Source organism: Lissotriton vulgaris, chromosome 9 (assembly GCF_964263255.1).
Source record: "Lissotriton vulgaris chromosome 9, aLisVul1.2, whole genome shotgun sequence".
NCBI lineage: Eukaryota > Metazoa > Chordata > Amphibia > Caudata > Salamandridae > Lissotriton > Lissotriton vulgaris.
In genome coordinates this window covers 33,264,210-33,283,739 of record NC_141697.1, presented here as the reverse complement: position 1 = coordinate 33,283,739, position 19,530 = coordinate 33,264,210, and the positions used below count along the sequence as shown (strand labels likewise).

The 19,530-nt window shown below is 46.4% G+C and overlaps 1 protein-coding gene across 3 annotated transcripts in view; it reads left to right on the top strand.

Moving 5' to 3' along the window:
• The window catches only part of G2E3 (G2/M-phase specific E3 ubiquitin protein ligase), a 446,104-nt gene that overhangs the window by 265,325 nt on the left and 161,249 nt on the right, over positions 1 to 19,530 (top strand). For all 3 annotated transcript variants that reach the window (XM_086936985.1, XM_086936986.1, XM_086936987.1), the window contains exon 9: positions 16,772 to 16,888. In XM_086936985.1, coding sequence (XP_086793111.1) covers positions 16,772 to 16,888 — 117 coding nt within the window. The remainder of the gene's footprint in view (positions 1 to 16,771; positions 16,889 to 19,530) is intronic.

Genomic DNA, 19,530 nt, shown 5'->3' with positions numbered 1-19,530 from the left:
AAATCGGCCCCCGGTGTGTCTGACGCGGTTAAGAGTAAGCCCCCGACTGTCCCAGACAGCGTCAGTGCAGAAATACAATTTAGCTTCAATTTGGATACTATAGCACAAATTTTAAAAGGTCCGGAGCAATAGTGGGATTAAAATAATGAAAAGCGGAGGGGTTGCCTAACTCCCGGCTTCCGCCTCAGGAGCGCTCTAATGTTCGCTAGGTACAGTATCAACATAATTGTTTGGCGCTGCCAACGAGCCATAAACCAGCTTTAGCACCAAAGTGTCTGGTGCTGAAACCTCTGTTCTCCATATCCTTGTAGGACCAAGAAAAGCCAAACCTGCAGCGCCTTCAGTATGAGCTTGGTGCCTGGCAAAAGCAAATCCTTATCCACACAAAGACTTGAAAGAGCTTCAAGCTCCCATTCCTCCCAAATGGAAATTTACTTTTGAATAAGCTGTTTTTAGAGAGCCTGAACCTCCTGCCAAGACCAAGATCCACCTGAGTCGGGGCACTATTCCTATACCTCCTAGACACCATCCTTCACAGCCTCCTGGTCCTTCTCCTTTACTTCCTCTACCTTCACTTCCTCCTCACATTCCCAGCATCACCTCAGCTACAAGGAGGCCCTCCACCTGAATCTCCAGAGGGTTCACCACCCTCTTCCATTGGGGCGGGTAGGCTTCCTATGACTCACCAATTGATGAGCCACAGGAGGACAACTATGTCGACCTACCTGGGATATCCATCCAGATCTTTACTCTGTAAGACCATCCCCACCCGATGACTCTACCTCCTATAATGAGTCTCTGGATTTACAGCCGCCTTCCGCAGGGTGGAATTCTAGAAGGTCCAGGAGGGTCTGGACTTTGTTGGGACACTATACTCCACCCCAGCGCTCTTTACAATTCCTCATTATGCTCCATGGAAAGCTTAAAACCACCCTTGAGATCTTTAACGAGCCAGTTAAAGCCAGGTTTCAAGCTCTCTCCCTCTTACCCGGCATACATCAAAGGTCAACTAACTCTGGGACACACCTTCACCAGACAAGTAGAGCAGAAAGGTAGACAAGGAGCAGAAAGGTAGATGCAGGAGTAAGCAAATTACTGCTCCGTCCGTAACCCATTGGCACATTTCTAGCTCTATTGACCTGCTCTCTACGTATGATGAGGCACACTGGGACGAAATGGAGGAGCTCCTCCAACAACTCCCAGTCCAGCACAAAAATCTGGGGCAAGTGCTAGTTTCGGAGGGGAAACTAATTTCCAACACCACCATTTGGTGTGGCCTTTACGCAGCTGAAACTACAGTGTGCAGTTTAAATTCTAGTGTAATTCGCCGCTATGTCTGTCTGTGATTCCCTGGCTCCATCTACCTGCTCAACCTGCCCTTTGATGGGTGCACCTCTTCCAGCCGCAGGACGGATACCCCAAAGGCTAAGGGAGCCCTTCAAACTCATTCTCACCGTATTCATTTTGGAAATCCCAGTACAGAGGAGTACTCTAGGACCACCTCAACTGAGGCGGATGTGCTAAGGGAACTGCCTCTGCCAAGAAGTGACTCACTCTCCTTTTCCCCTCCTCTGATCACACTTCACCTAGTGGAAAATGGCTCTGGGTATTCTGTTATGAGGGCAAGAGATCACCTCAGTTATGTGGGTTCTCTTCATTATAAGGCAGCGTTAAGCCCTTGAAACTCACTTCCCTTGACGCCAGATTCATGTCTGGAGAGAAGACCTGAAATACTGAAAGAAGACCTCTCTGTTTGACACCAAACTCAACATATCTGAGACTTCTAGCTGCAGATTACTTACCTTTGAATTTCCTAGGCGTCAGGCTGGATCCTGAAAAGTTTGCTGAGCAATACCCCTTGTACGTTCTGTTGGGTGGCTCCATTCCACCTTAAGTTGGCAGTGTATTATGACATTGCGATACGTATATAGGTGTCACCCAGGCGCACAGACATCAGGTCTTTTCTTTGGGCGCCAGTTATGCGCTGATCCTTTAATAGCTAACCCTCTGTCGCTTTTTGACAGTTTTTTTTCTTCACTTTTGAAATCTGATTTTTTTCCAGCTTCGTGTGCAAGTTTGTTTTTTAGGAAGACCAGGTTCAAGACATGCGGTGCCCGTCACCACATTATGTTGGTTACTGACCCACACCTAGTCTGCTTCCGGTGTCTCGAGCGTGACTATGATTTGAACTTGTGCTTGGACTGTCGGGCTATGGCTCAGAAGGCCTTGTGGGAGCGTGCTGTGAAGCTCCATGCGGCCCGTCAGTCGACTCATCTAGCAAGACTCAGTGGAGGTTCTGCTCCTGATCGAAGAAGAGGCCGCGGGACTGCTCCCGGAGTCCAAAGTAGTCTTCGTCCCACTCAAGGTCGTCTGGACACTCGCGGAAGAGGCATAAGAAGTAGTAGTACTCGTCCAAGCTGACTTCATCTTCACCTCGGCTGTCCTTATACAAAAGAGGTCAGAAGCACCAACGGTGTAGACGCGTTTCTTCTGAACCGCAGCCAGGTTCGTACATGCGCCTGCCTCCCTCCCTTTCCGGGACCCGAAGCGACGCCTGCTAAATTAAAGATTTTTACGAGGCCATTTGCTGCGCAGTTGAGGGCCAACACCTCTGGTGAGCCTTTGAGCCCTGTGGACTCAAGAAGCCCCATCGGGTTTGCACTCTGATCCGGCACACAGTGCCGGTGGGGCATCAGGGATCCGATCCCGGTTCGACGCTTGTCTTGCCTTTGCAATCTTCATCTGCATCGAAACCAAAATCTGTGCAGCCAGTGGCACCAGCCCTAACCTTATCCCTGACAACAATCTGGAAGACGTTGCTCGACGCCGATTCAAGCACCGAATTAACCAAGGGGATCTATTTTGTCGCCTGAACACTTTGAGGATGTGTTGGTCTCGGTAGGGGAATGGCAAGGGTCTATGGGCTCTTTGGAACACCCGGATGACTCTGCAGAGCAGTTGGACTGGTATGGGGAACTTTGGTAAGCCAGTGGACTGGACACTTCTCCAGATACATACATGCTCTCGGCCACCTGTGACTACGGGGGAGGGGGCATCTTACACCATGGTGGTTAAAAGGCAGCAGAGGTCCTCGGACTAGAGCTTCCCTCTGTGCAGGTCAGGATAATCTCCTGACTGCAGTGCTTCGACCTGGGGCTTCTGCCTCCAAACCCCTTTTGCCCTTTAATGAAGCATTAACTGATGCCCTTCTAGGCACGTGGCCCAAGCCTAGCACATGGGCTCCTGTGATTAGGACAATTGCACGCCGCTAGTGCCAGCTGTCCCAAAGTTCCTCAGCCAACACACCACCCCTGAAAGTTTGGTGTTGCAGGCCTCTACATCCAAGGGTGTATTCCCTTCCGCCCCTCCGGATAGGGAATCAAAGAGGCTGGATTCATTGGGGAAGATATTTTCTTCCTCCTTTCTGGTATTGCGGTTGTTGAAGACAGCATGCTTATTAGGCCGTTCTCTCACTCCCTTTGGGAGACGATTGCAATAGTGCTGCCATAAGTCCAGGAGGAGGCCCGGGCTGTGCTCCCTCAAGCTGTTAAGGACAGGAGTGATGCAGCAAAATTCACCATAAGGTGTGGCCTTGATCAGACTGAATCAGTGGGCAGATCGATTTCCACGACCGTGGCCTTGAGGCTCCACGCCTGGCTTACGACATCTGGCTTCTTGGGTGTTGTCCAGGCAAATCTGATGGAAGTGCACTTTGATGGAATCCATCTTTTTGGGGAAAAGACCGATTCGCCCCTAGTGAGGTTCAAGGACTCTCGAGCTACGGCCAGATCCGTGGGCCTCTCTTCTACTCCTCGTGGCCAGTCTATCTTTAACCTCTTACAAGGCAACGGAAGGGGTTTCCAGCCGCGTCAGCCCTAACCCAGCCACTGTCCTGCGCAGACTTCCCATGCCGTGCAGGGACGTGGACGCAGTTCATTCTGACCTAGGAATGGAAGCCGGGAGACATCAGCCACCCTGCCCTCTGCAGCTGCAGCCTCCAAGCACTAGTGGTCTGACTCTGCAAGACTACACCATCCAGTTGGCGGGAGAATCCATCATCTCCCCCACTGGAGTTCCGTAATATTGGACAAGTAGTTCTTGCAGATCATTAAGGGGGGGCTTTTCTCAGCCTTTCCTTTCTTTTCGTCATCCCATTCTTCCAAAACAAGAACGGCTGATTGAGGATCATCTGAAATTCCTCCAGGAGTAAGTTAAAGCGGTCTAGGCCAAGGGAGCTAAAGAAATGGTCCCGGTTTAAGAAGTACGCAGTGGCTGTTATTCCCGCTATTGTTGTTTTCCAAAGAACAAAGGATTGCGAACCATTGTGTATCTTCGGAAGTCAGTCTCCTCCTCAAGGAGAAGTTCAAAATACGCACTCTAGCTCAGGTCTGGTCTGCCCTAGACCAAGATGACTGGATGGTAGTGTTGGACCTGCAGGATGCGTATTTTCACATCCCCATCGTGTCGGGCCACAGGCGTTACTTGCAGTTCAAGGTAGGCTGCAAGCACTTCCAGTTTACCATGCTCCCCTTCAACCATACCATTGCTCCTCGGCTGTTCACCAAGGTGATGGTGGTGGTTGCAGCTCATTTGCGCAGGTTAGGGGTTTGTCTTCCCCTACCTCGATGACTGGCTGTTGAAGGTGTCCTCACCCCAGTCTGTCGTCTCCCACCTTCAAACTATGGTGAACCTCCTGCATTTTGTTGAGTTCTCAAAGTGTGCCAAAGTCAAACCTGACTCCTTCTCAGACACTCCCTTTCATAAGAGCAGTTCTGGACTCAGTGCAGTTTCGGGCCTATCCTCCCGAGCAGCGACTCCAGGATATTCAGGTTAGGATTCCGATGTTTCAGCCTCTTTTCTGGATTTTGGTGAGACTGATTCTGAGGCTGTTGGGCCACATGTCCTCCTGCATCCTGTTGGTAAAACATGCCAGGTGGCGTATGCAGGCTCTGCAGTGGGACCTGAAGTTTGTGGGCACCGCATCGAAGAAATCTCACCGAAGTGGTCCAGATCTCTGAAGGAACTGCGAAAGATCTGCAGTGGTGCTTGACCTACAGCGAATGGTCAATTGGCAGACCCCTCTCTCTTCCCCAACCAGAGCTCAGTCATGACAGATGCGTCACTTCTGGGATGGGGCGGCCATCTGGGAGAGGTGGAGATCAGAGGACACTGGCCTCTGACAGAGTCGGGGATCCACATAAATTTGTTGGAGCTTTGAGCAATTAGATTGCCATTAAAAGCATTTCTTCCCTCTGTCCAGCAGAATTTTAGCGCAGGTATTCACTGACAACACTACCGCCATGTGGTACTAAAACCAGCAGAGCGGGATGGGGTCATGGACCCTTTGGTGAGAGGCCCTGCATCACTGGACATGGCTGGAAAAGCAGGGCATAACCCTGGTGGTTCAACACCTGGCAGGTTCTTTGACTGCCAGGGTGGGCAAACTCATACGTCGATGCCTAGTGGATCACAAATGCCGTCTCCAGTTGGAGGTGGTGCAAGGTCTCTTTCAGCAGTGGGGCTATTCTTGGTTCGATTTGTTCTCCCTAAAAGAACACTCGTTGTCTGCTATACTGCGCACTCGAATTTCCAAGGCGACAATCGCTCTGGTACGCCTTTCAACTCAGAGAGCTCAGTCCTGCTGTACGCCTTTCCGCCCACACCACTCCTGCCCAGGGTTCTAAGGATCAGGAGCGACCAGGCCCATGTCATCCTTGTGGCTCTGGACTGGGCGAGGAGAGTCTGGTATCCTGAGCTTCTGAGAAGGAGCATTTTTCCTCTGATCAGTCTGCCCCTTCCTGTTACTCACTGGAGTAAAATTTAAAAAAGCAAAGCTGTGCAGAAAAGGACCATTTCCCAGTGGATTTAACTCTGTATCAGCTCTGCTACGCATTTGTCAAAAGGCAGCCTCCGGAAGGATTATGATCCGAAAAGGCTGCCTCCAGTGAGATCCTGCCCTGGACATCTGCTAGATGGCTATGTGGGTGTCTCCATATGATCATGGAGCACTACTGCCTGGACGCCGAGGTTCGCAGATAGGGTCATTTCACCTGCTTCTTCCTAGGTAACTCATGGTTTTATACAATTCAGACCCACCTCCTCCTAGGTACTGTTTTGGTGTCTGTTCAAAGGTGAGGATTCTGCAGTTTAGCGTCTTAATCAGAAGCAAACGCCATTTACCTTTTGGTAACCCTTTCTGTAGTGACTCCAATTGCGATTCTGCACTGACCTACCCCTCCTCCTAGTTCTGTGAATTAGACTCTTGCCATTAATATCATCTGTACGAACCTACACACTGGTCAAAGACAATTTTCGGATGGGGCTCTAAATCTGGGGGCAGAGAGCCTCAAAAGCAATTGATGGAGCACGGGAGTGACTCCTATATAGACCCTGCAGCTAATTTCTGGAGCGGAATGGCTTCAGTGCGGAATGGCTTCAGTGCGAAGCTGCACAGTGCCACATACTGGTGCACAGAGGACTACTCAAAACTTTCATAATCCACTTAGACACCTGGGGAATATTCAAAAGGCGAGGAATCTGCAGTTAGTCTCTACCCGAAAGAGCCTTATCAGAGGTAAATAACTTGTTCAACAGAACTAGGCTTGCATATAAAAGTCTGGCTTCCTAAATAAGCAGGTGCACTCCCAGACTTTCTGGCATATTTGAGGGCTGCAGAACTGCATGTTCTGGCAAAGTGGTCCATTAGAGAAGCCGATAAATTATGGACACGTGGACAGCAGTGATAGACCAGCCCTGTGGGACCAGGTGTAGAAGCCTAAGCAAGATAGACCCCTAACCCGTACATTCGGACCCCCACCAACACCACATTGGCAGCTTGGGATACTTTACAAGATGCTACAATCTGCCTACTTTATGACTGATTGGTTTGTGTGTGTGTATAGTCAGGTCTTCCCATAGGCACTTGAACAGGGGCTGATTGATAAATTGAGGCATGTTACGGTCTATCGTGGACATAATGTATGAACAAGAAGTCTTTTTCTTTGAATCATGAAAGCAAACATTGAACGAGATGTAGCAACATTATTACATCTAACTTATTTATTGGATAGTTCACACAAACATCAGGAATCCACCACCTGGGGTTTAATGCAAACTAAGGAATTTCTTATGACAGCCTGTGGCACAAAGGAAGTGACTAGCCTGTAAACAGTGGTCTCCAAACCTTTTTATAATGAGCTCCTACTTCTGGTCAAGGAAATTCATTTGAAGCTACTAACAAATGTTATCCCAGTACAATAGTGACAACAGAAAAGTCAGGAAACTTGTTGTCAATATGCAGTTCATGACAAACACAAGGAGATGATGGACGGAGCGCTGAAACTTTTCAGACACTCACCCCCAGTCACAGATCTGGGTTGAATCTATAATCGTTCTTTAGCTCACTTCACAACCCTAGTTCAGACACAGCTATATGCAAATCAGTCTGACCCTGTGCCTCATGGGAACAGTCCAGCCCAAATTGCCAAGCCTAGTCTTCCCTGGACCGGTCCTAATTGCTTATTTGTTGTTGGGAGTAGGGTGGGACTAGGGCTAGGGTTAGACCTTTAATTGGAAGTAGCTATTTAGGGCTTCTGGTGTGATTGGTTGTTGGGCCAGTTGTGGGACTAAGAGTAGGGTTAGGCTTTCTATTGGAAGTAGGGACTAGGGCTACCTGTACCAGTGGCTGCTTGGACTTGGGTTGGGACTAGTGGTAGGGCTAAGGCCTTTATTGGACGTAGAGATCAGGGTTTTTTAACTGATTGGGTGCTTGGACTAGGGCTAATATTGGCTGTAAGGTCCTGGTCTCCTATTGGTTCTAGATTTCAGGGCTAGTGTTGCGATTGGATAGTGTTAGGGCTAGGGTTCCCTTTGGCTGAAGGATCACCTGATTACTAGGGCTACAAAAAAAGGCCAGGCTTAGGGCGTCTCAGCTAAGGGCAGAGAGGACAAGGGCAGTTTCCTGTTTGAGCCTGTTAAGGGCGAAGAGGACAAAGGCAGTTTCCTGTTTGAGCCTGTTCGAGACTGGTCGGGACTAGGGCCAGAAATGCTGCCCTTTTTCTCATTTAGCAATACCCAGCCCACACCATCCACAACCACAAACAGAGCAACACACTCACACCAAATATACACCACGCAAAACACTATGCACAGATTAATGTACCAGCATGCACCACCAACCAAACCACATCAACACACCCTACTATCCCAACTACCACACATATCCACAATCACCCACAAACAGTACACAACTCTATCCTATACCACTAACCAATACACTCATCACTAACACAACGCAAATCAACACCATACATAACTACATCCCACTCAGACACACTCTCCCTGCTGTAATTACACCTAACAGTCCACCTTTTATCACTAACAAACATATAATGACCCTTCCATCAGTTGTCCAACAAACACCCTCCTCTCCCTTCTACCATAATAACACTAACACACAACTGACACTGCATACCACCACATTTTGTAACACTTGAAACAAACCAGTCTAAGATAAACGCTCACCTCTACTTCATTCCCTCCTACACACAACATACACTCTACTCATAAACACATCACCACCCCCTCTACGTCACAACCTCCTCTCACAAACAATACTACACAACAAAATCCAGTGCCTGAAACTTACATCAGCACCCCTTTTCACTACACCTCAAAAGCAAAACATATCGCACACACCAGCACAAGATCTTCAGAGCGCAACACCTCATAATACTTACCATCACAAAATACAGACCTATACCCACCTTTCAAAGCACACAAAGAAACAAACTCCAATACCAAGCTTTCACTCTTCCACCACACCTAACACAGATACAGCAATACAGCACCTCTCTCCTAACCGCCTCTCATTCATTGGACAATTTTGAACATTACGACATGACCCACATGCTGCACCACCTCCCCTGACTCCTACACCTTCCGCCTTAAACCTACACAAAAAATATAAGCAACATGCCACACCTCACAACTTTGCTTCCCCAAGTCTACCTCACAACAATGTTACACCACAAAAGCAACACAGCACTCCAACTCACTCTCAAACACCATCTCCAACACATACACATGCAAACCCATCAAAACTTCTTCTTAGCATGCTGGATGAGGAACAAGATAAAGAACAGCTACACGATTGCTATCCTAATACAACTAATACCAGCACTAAAAACACACCTGCTACACAACCACACAATACTGATCACTCTTCTACAAAACAGTCCCACTATCACCAAAGGCCACGCTCTACACAGTCTACTAATAAATGCTCGATCCCTCTCTAAAAACAAGCATCACATCTACGACCTTCTCACCGATGCAAAACCAGACATACTATTCATAACCGAATAATGGTTGGGAGAGGATATGACTCCAGTCCTGCATGAAGCCATTCCTCTAGGCTATCAAATAATCACCCAAAATCGTATAGCCAAAAAAGGAGGGGGTCTAGATGTTGTATTCAGGCAAACCATACATATCACTAAAGTTGACAACATCTCCATAAAGAATTGTGAAGCTCTTCTAACAAGATGCAATCCTACAGTCTTCCACCTGTAACTTCCTGCTCCTTTACCGACCTCCACCTAGCAAGGCAACATTCCCAGGCGTACTTTGAGACACAGTTTCAAACCTGATGATAATACACTCCAACCTATCCGTTCTGGGTGATCTTAACATTTGGTTTGATAAAACCAATATGACCTATCCAAAAACAATAATGAACGGCCTAAATGCATTGAATCTGCATGATTGTCCCCAATCCGACACACACCGCTGGACATATCCTAGATGTCATTTTTGCTAATACTGAACTAGTTTCCTTTCAAACTATAACTCCAGTCACATGGTCAGACCACCACTTGCTTGCTTTCCAACATAAAACAACACTAAGGGACTCGCATAAAACTACCTTACATCCATCCACCTTTCGGCCGTGGAACAAACTCAATTTGGAACACTTGGAAACACAACTAACATCCAGTATAAATCTGGAAACCATAAATTCTGTTCAGAATCTGAGTGGCTACAGGAAGCGTTTGACATCCTGATACCACTCAAAACCACACAACAGAACAAAAGAAAAAAATCTCCTTGGAGAAACATAGAAATAAAAGACATGAAACAACAAATTGGAAAGCTACAACGTACCTGGCTCAAAACAAACGCCAAACAAGACAAACTTCACCTACAAAAAAATTAACAGATTATATGTCTGCTAAGAAAAGGTACTATTCAGACCGAATTGAAAAAGCTAAATGTGCAAATAAAGAATTCTATAAAATCCTCCATGAATTTTGAAAACCGAATTGCCTAGAAGGAACTCATACTGTTACTCAAGATTTCACAGACAAACTGGCAAATCATTATACGGACAAAGCAGACATGTTGGACTCTTACTTAAAACAGAAACAAAGCACCAGCACTAACCCTTGTACAAAACAACTATCCAAGAATGCTCTAATCAAGCCTCTCCGTTCCTTCCAACACATCTCACACAATGAATTTATGGACCTGGTCAAAGCAAGCGGGCCTGCCGGCAGCCCTTCTGCCACCTGTCCACCACAAACTTTCAAGACAATTCTTTTAACAACCTCTGCTGCCATTCCAGTAAGAAGAATCCTCAACGATTCCTTAACTACTGGAATATTTCCAGAAGAACTCAAGTAGTCATACATACGCCCTTTACTGAAGAAAACAAACTTGGACCCGCGGAACCCTGACATCTAGAGACCCATTACAAATGGACCTTTCCTGGGCAAACTGATAGAAAGAGCAGCGTTCGCCCAGATGTCACAATTCATTGAAGAGAATGACATACTTTCATATTTCCAAACCGGATTCCGTCTGGGAAGAGGCACTGAATCTGCCCTCCTTGCCATCTGGGATGACCTAAAGAATACAGTTGACCGCAACGGGGTTGCTGCTCTACTCCTCTTGGATCTCTCAGCTGCCTTTGACACGGTGGACCATGACACTCTGAAACAAAGACTTTATGAAGCCGGCATAGAGGGAACTGCTTTCGACGGGATTGCATCCTACCTTCGAAACAGAACTCATGTCATCCACACCCCACCTTTCTTGCCAAACCGTACTCCACAAAAGCAGGGGTCCCTCAAGGTTCTATCATCTCGCCCATGCTTTTCAACATCTACATGAATTCTTTACCAGTACTGATCAATAAATTTCACCTCGCGTGCTACAACTATGCAGATGACACACAAATACTCCTTCAACTGGAATGCCCCAAAGACATTGGAAAATCACCAATTTTCAGCTCTCAGAGCCGTGGATGACTTGGAGCCATCTCAAATTGAATGCTTCAAAAACTGAAATACTCGTGTGGCGATTGGAAAAATTACAACCCGCTTGCCGCATGGCCTGATGAACTGGGATCACTGCCTAAAGTATCGAAGGATTCACCCTAGCACACTTAAGGCACTCACCCGCAGCGACTGGGTACTCGCACTCCACATGCTAGGTGCGGCTAAGCAACTCATAGCCCTGTATTGGAAAAACACTGAAGCGCCGCCCATAGCATCCTGGTTTGTACGCCTTTGGCGGGTACTCGCGCTGGAACTGCTCACGGCTAGGCTACAGCTGAGAGACACACGCTTTACAGCAGTTTGGAAACCCCTAGTGCGATACCTCTGTTCTGTACACCATGCACGATACATGCCCCCTAGACTCCGCACGTTACGCCTCTTTGAGGACGCTATTGCCCCTGCGGATCCTGCCAGGCTGTGTCCTTGAGTGCTAGGCACACTACGGTGTCCCGCGCTACAGCGCATGCCCCCCCCCCCCCACTTTGCCCCCAGACACGCCACCCACAGCCACTATCCCTTCCCCTCTAACTACTCCCTGTCCTCAGATTCTCATGCTCCGTCTACTTTCTTTCTTCCTACTTGCCGCTCTGGCCTTCGTCTCGCTCTGAGACGGATGTGCCCTGTTGGGCTGTTTACTACAGTTGGGCTAGTTGCCTGCTACTTACCTCCCATGCATAGCGGGCGTATGCCCGCGTGTGATGAGCTTTTGTTTACTCCTCCATAAGCCTCGCGGCCGGCTCTCTTGAGAGAGTTGTAGGCATGGCGCTGTGTTAAGGCTTTGAGCCGGCTCCGATTGATACGCGGGCATAAGAACTATTACAAACGCGGGCATAAGAACTATTACAAACGCGGCCGGCCTCTGCAAGAGGTTGTAGGCTTAACGCTGTGTTTCAGATAAATAAATGTGGCCTGTATGGGCCTGAACATAAAGTATCGAAGGAAGTAAGAAACCTCAGAATGACCATGGACTCCAAGCTGTCGATGAATGTCCAAGTGGATAAACTAGCAAGATCAAGCTTTGCTACTATTAAAACGCTGCGGCAAATTTTCTCTCATGTGGGATTTCCACACAAGGTCCAAGCTACCATATACCTTGTTCTTTCCAAACTCGATTACGCCAATAGCCTCTACCACGGATCACCTTTAACGACCATGAAAAGACCAACGGATTCAGAACTCGGCTGCCAGACTACTCTTGCATATCAAACCGCGAAACCACATCTCCCCTGCCTTGAAAGCCCGGCACTGGTTACCGGTTGCCAGAAAATCCACGTTCAAGTTGCTTTGTATCACCCTCAAAGCAATACATGGAATGGGACCACTCTTCATCAGGAATAAAATCACCAAACGCATTCAACAAAGGAACCTCCGCTCTAAAGGAGCAGCTCGCCTCAAAATCCCACCATACAAGTAAAAAACCATGGGTGGCACATCCTTCTCTGTTCAAGCAGCCAAGCTATGGAACTCTTTACCCCCCAACATAAGATCCACCGACAACCACCTTATCTTCAGAAAACTACTCAAGATCTGGCTCTTCCCCACATAAGCACCATACGGAAACAGAAATTGACAGCATATCCCTCTGTGTATATAAGCATTTGTTTTCAGTATAGATGTGTACCTATCTTTGTGCATTACTTTATAAAACATTTAACATAATTAAGAGAAAATAAAAAATAATAATAATCAGCAATAAATAAAAATAATCTTTCGGTCTACATTTACATACTTCCATTGTGAATCTATATACCTTCCATGTACTTGGATCTGTGTGTCTGTTACTTTTCTCATGAAAAAGCATATCCAATGCACTACCCTATTTCTCCTCCTGTGCCTCTTTCAATATATTTAATCTAAATATACTTCCTTTCTGTATCTATATACTTTCAATGTACTTATGGATCTATATATTTATCACTATCTTCTAATTTAGCATTTCCAATGCACTAGCCTATTTCTCAGCCTATACTTTGCTCAATATATCTCCTAGCCCAACCTTCTGACTCATCTCAAACTTCTTTCTACTACTCCTTCTAATGCACTACCCTATCTCTCATCCTATACATCTATCAATATATCCTCTACATCCACTCTCGTTTATCCCAAACCCCATACCACTACTATGATCGCCAAAATAACCCTTTCTAGACTCTCTCCTGCTCTACCTGTCCTTGCATCATCTGACACCTTTTCACTACACCGGTCCCCTAAAACTAACCTTTCTAAACTCTCTCCTCTGACTCCTTCCCTCCAAAACTCCTATTTACTCATCCAAAAGCCTCTTCCTACTGCTAGGACCTAAAAAAATAAAAAATCCTTCACTCTTTTATCCCTTGTAAAAGCAAAAAATGTGTTAATAGGGATAAGAAGAAGGGCACATACAAGGTTTCAAATGAAAGTGGCTTTATTGCCAATAAGCTGCAGCTGAGACAATTTGCAGGATTGCAAAGTGATCTGGTTTTACAGAAAGGAAATCAGTTCTTATATACATTTTTCAGAACCTGGATACATCAATCATTAACATTAACATCATGGTGTGAGCACTTCACAGATAATCCACGTGTACATGGACACATTAATTATTAACAATGACATCATGGGGTGATCATTTCAGAAATAGTTCATGTGTACATTACAACATCATGGTGCATTTCAGAAATATGTCTACGTTCACACTTTACATTATTCCTGACGGATCTGACCATGCAGATGCTGGTTAATCTTTACACCACTACCTCCTGACCCACAGCCTTTGGTCGGTTATCTTTGAAATGTCAATGTGCACTTGTTTGCTTTTATCAGCAGAGGCCCATGTTTTCTGCTTTCCCATACAAATGACGCACTTGCTATCTGTGCTGAGCAAACACTTTACCCTTTCACTTAACCGGGCAAGGGGCTGACCAAACTTGACACGTCCTAGGTCAGCGAGCCCTTTCAAGAAATTGGCTCGCTGAACTGGCTCTATACACAGGTGAAAAGCTATTGAATCATTAAACAAGTTGGAGTTACAGCAGACTGGGCACATACACGTTCACTTGCCATTCTTTCTGGTTTCGGCTGAATTTCAGACAACTTAATTTTAACCATTTGTGCAGCATGGAGCTACCTTCCATTATGAGTGGCTCATATTATTTACAGGCAGATGTCAGGCATAAATTAATATAAACTACGGTTTATTTAAATGTATTCATTGAAGAGGGCCAACTAATTTTTCATCTTTTACACCCTCTACTATCCTTTTCAATCAAAATTAACAGACTAACATGTTCACTTCTCATATTCCATATTCCATATTCAACTATACTAATATAACTGAATAACATATCTACTACTCAAATTCACATTTATACTATACTAATTTTCAACACTAATCCTTTATGGGTTCCGGAGTAGCGTGCTACTCACCAGAAAAGCGCTTCAACACCCATCAGGGGTAACAAGTGCTATATTAATGCAAATCTTTCTTCCCCTTTTATTTCTCCGCTATCCTTCTCACTCCAAGTAAAATACTAATATCCACCACTGAAATTACCTCATATTTCACCATATTAATTCACCACTAATCCTTTATAGGCTTCCTGAATAGCGTGCGTCAACAAACGATAAATACAAACCTTTGTCCTCCTCCTATCCTTCTGCTATCCTTCCAAATCCAAATAACTGACTAACCTATCCACCACTTAAAATGTACTTGCATGTTTCACTATACTAATTCAACACTAATCCTCGATGGGTCCCGGAGTAACGTGCTATCTGCCGAAAAAGCGATTTGACACCTCGTCAGGGGTAGTAAGCTCTATATAAATGCAATTACAATACAACACAATTTAGCTCAATTTCAACATCAGTCATGCCATCTGGAGTACTACTTCTAAGATAGTGTCCTGCTTCGCACTCCCAAATTTATAGAAATCTAGCATTCCCCTGGAGGGGCACACACAGCGAAGCAAGAAAATACCTGGAAAGGGATTTCACTAATAAAATGAGGCATATCAAAAGACAGTTTTTAGAATAAAGCATGGGGTTTTATTTGTTCAACACTCCAAAGGCTTTCCCAGATGTCAAAAGAAACGTATGTGTATGTATGTGTGTATACATGTTATGTTATTGGGTGTCTTATAGAGCTCTCGGCTACTCGGCAGAGTGTCCCGGCGCTATACAGATCTGTCGAGGAATGACCAGAAAAACACAAGCAAACTATTGTCCATAAAGCCAGGTCTTAAGCCCCTTACTAAAGGACAGCAGGTTGTCTAATTTCCTGAGGGAAAGGGGCAGTTTGTTCCAGAGTTGAATATGAATAACTCAATTACCGTAAGTGATCTGGGGGACTGCTTGTGTGCGCAAAGCTCAAGCTGTACAGTCGGAATTCAAAATTGCATGAGGGCATGTCAAAGCCAATAGTAACAACTTAATAAAACTTCCTCCATGTACAACATAATGCACATTTGATCACCACTGCATGCAACACTACTCTCCGAGACAGAGGTACATTCCACACCTTTCTCTCTCTCAGGCTTTCAAACACACATCCCACACGTTCTCTTTCTGGCAAGCCTGTTCTACTCCCACTCTGCAGCTTTAAGAACACACGAAATGCAAGTGCAAAGTGGAAATAAAACACATAAAATCAATTAAAACCGTGGTAGTCCAAGGCCATCACGTGGTGCCAATATATAGATGGGTAGATATAGGAGTGCCTCTGCAGATAGCAGCAAAAGGGGATCTGGCCTGTGCCCCTCAGAGTAGTGAAGCCTTGTCTGAGCAGGTGTTGTGTGATAGCTCATCAAGCTATTTTATGGAGAAGCTGGAGACAGATTTAGATGTTACAGGTAATCAAAGCAGGACAGAAGAAACTAATTTTGTGGCGCAGGGTTTCACTTCAGAGCCTTAATCTAGCTTTGGCTCTACATTAAAGTTTTAGCCATTCTTGCAAATTGCTTGGTAACAGCCAATGTTCTTCATCACCAAAAAAATGCAAACCGCATACAAGGAATCATTTACAAGACTAGTTTACCCACTTTACTAATGAATCCTAAGGGTGAGGATAGTTGAGATATTCTGCTTCAAAGCTTACAACAATGAGAGGACTCTGGCCATTTTTCTGTGCTTCATATCACGTTTCGCCATACTATTGAGCTGCAAAACACTCTTTTCATAATGTTCCGAACTATGTATTACTGGTAGTCGTGTGGGTGACTACAGGGAACATGTAGGCAAGGGTTAGAGTAGGTTTTTTTGTGTTCCTGGTGTGCTAATTACCCATTGGACGACATACTTGCCCTAAGATGGAGGCTACCCATTGCCCCAGCCCTTAAATGAACCTAAAATAAGATAAAGCCCCCCTTCAGCTGTTGGCAGACTTCTGCTCACTCATACTTTCATACTACTGGTATTAAATGTTCAGTGTTTAACATGTGATGAAACCTTTTCAGAGACGCTGCATGGGAGATGGAGGATAATGCATATCAAGACCTTCTTCAGCGTTACCAGCATTGTGATGAACAAAAGTGCCTCTGTAAAGAAGGGCGGGAGTTTGATGACCCAGAGAGGTAAGGCAAAGTGATACGTTACAGAAAGCGTGGTGGGCCCTGGCTCTTTCTTTAGTTCATTGGGGTTTACTGTTATGGCGTTTATCTAGCACATTTGTTCTTGAACTTTTGACTTTTGGTTATCCCCACTAAATCCTAACTGATATCTGGGGCACTCCCACGGAGTCCTTATTGGAATCGGGGCACTCCCACGGAGTCCTTATTGGAATCGGGGCACTCCCACGGAGTCCTTATTGGAATCGGGGCACTCCCACGGAGTCCTTATTGGAATCGGGGCACTCCCACGGAGTCCTTATTGGAATCGGGGCACTCCCACGGAGTCCTTATTGGAATCGGGGCACTCCCACGGAGTCCTTATTGGAATCGGGGCACGCCCACGGAGTCCTTATTGGAATCGGGGCACGCCCACGGACTCCTTATGGGAATCGGGGCACGCCCACGGACTCCTTATGGGAATCTGGGCACGCCCACGGACTCCTTATGGGAATCGGGCACTCCCACTGAGTCATTATTGGAAGCTGGAGAGCCTGGATTTAGTAATTTCAATGATTTGAACCTCAAAACAATTCATTGAAGTACAGAAATAAGCATTCATCAATCAAATACACAAATGATGAAATATTATATTGAATTTTCGAACAAATAGAAAAGGAAACTATTTGTAATTTTCATAGGAAGGTTGGAGTTCTAAATTCAAGGTAGCCCACCCATTGTGTATAGTATGTTAGATGGATTTCACTGCTTCCACAAATCAATGAGAACACCAACTTAAGCTTTAGCCTCCAGTTTCCAATTCCTTAAAACTTACGGAGTTTTTTTTTAAATGCTTAGTCTCACATTTTGCTTTCTTTATATACTCTTTAGTAATCTCTTAATAGTTAATTTTCTAAGCAGTTGCAGACCCCCTGGATAGCTGCCGCTGACCCCCACGGGTCCCCAGACCACAGGTTAAGAACCACTAATCTAGCACTTGTTAGGGTATGGACAGATGTGAAACCCTGCATCAGTGGGGTGTGTGTGGTGGGGGTGGGGGTGGGGGTGGGGGGGGGGGAGGGGGAGGACCGCACAGTAGGGGAATAAAGCAGGAAACCAGATGAGACCAGAGCAGCACCAAGCCTATTTTCTATGAAGTGTCATTTTTTTTAAAGAGTTTTATATAGCTCAAACTTGACCTGAAGATATCGGATATCAGAGCGCTTTACATGAGGACCAGTTTGGTTACCTATTAACACATTCATTTTTGTTAGGCACGGGGAGATGAGTGATTTGCCCACAATCATTTGATGGTTGTCGTTGCTCGGATTCGAACCAGGGTCCGAGCTTCGAGGTTGGCTGCTCTCGCAGTAAGGCCACATACTCTCCCCATTACTCGGAAGCCTAACGTTCATTTTGTTGGGTTTTTTCTCCCCGGTGGAGACTTTGGCATTTGAAAAAGGGGTCGCAGACACTTGGGTAGCCCGTACGTAATAGTGATTGTGCTGACGCTCAGTGTGCGCCACCACGATCTCCGGGTGCCCCTCCAAATGAGAGCATCATTTCGCTTTGCACCTGTACGATATTATAGACCCTGACGTAGAGGCAGTGCAACCTCCCACTCGATGGCACCACTTGAAAGAGGTCACAAGGGCTCAGTCCTATCCGTCCCCTGCTAGCGGGTGCAGCCGCAGAGTGCACCCGCTAGAAAAGGGGTCTCTGACAGTTTAAAATGCAGGCCGGGTTAGTACCTGCAAAGTGAAAGGCAGCTTCAAACATCCAGGCCTCATTTCATGAACGCAGGGTTCCCTGTCCTGATGTGGGTGCATTCCTGCACTGGGAGCAACGCGGTCATTGTAATCCCATCCCCACCTCGCACCCAGGCCTCCCCACCACACCCCAACCCCCCTACTCAAGGGCCCGGAATCTGAACCCCGTGCCCAAGACAGCAATGAATGGACGCTGGTTCCGCTTGGGGACGCGGCTTGCCGCCCCTGCTAGACCGTCCCGTCCCGTCCCGTCCCCCCCCCCCCCTCCCGGGGGATCCCCGCGGCATGGCGCCCTCCCTCTCGGCTCCACGGGCCCAGGCACCCTCCGCCCATCGTGCTCATTGACCCAGACTAGCCTGGCACGCACATTTTCACCGCACACGGATCTACGAAAAGCTTCACCCCCGCAGTTTTAAGCTTCGTTTTTGGTCGGTAGTTCATACACAGACGCACATTACCTCTAGTTGCTACTGTTGCTCCGATAAAGGTTTATATAAGTACACACGGGGACGATGTCCACACCCACCCCCACCAGCACGCATTTCCACGGACACGACGCAATCAGTCCTCCTATGATGGAGCCAGATCTTACCCTAACACACTCGAGGACATCTGGGAACCGCAGTGCTAAACAGGGTTACTACCGCATGTTGCAGTAATTTTCTAGAAGTACGGTTTGTGAGACCCCCTTAATGTGTAATATAATTGATGGATATCTGATGTACTGCCCCCCTTGAGGGCTTCGAAATGTAAAACCTTAATAAAAAGATTTACACAAAAAAAATCTAGGAGCTATCACATCACTAAGGCAGATGTCACCTCAAGGCTCTAACCCTTGAATAACCTTTCTTTCAAGTTCATACAACTCTAACTTTCTTCCTGAGGTGGTCTCTTCTTTCC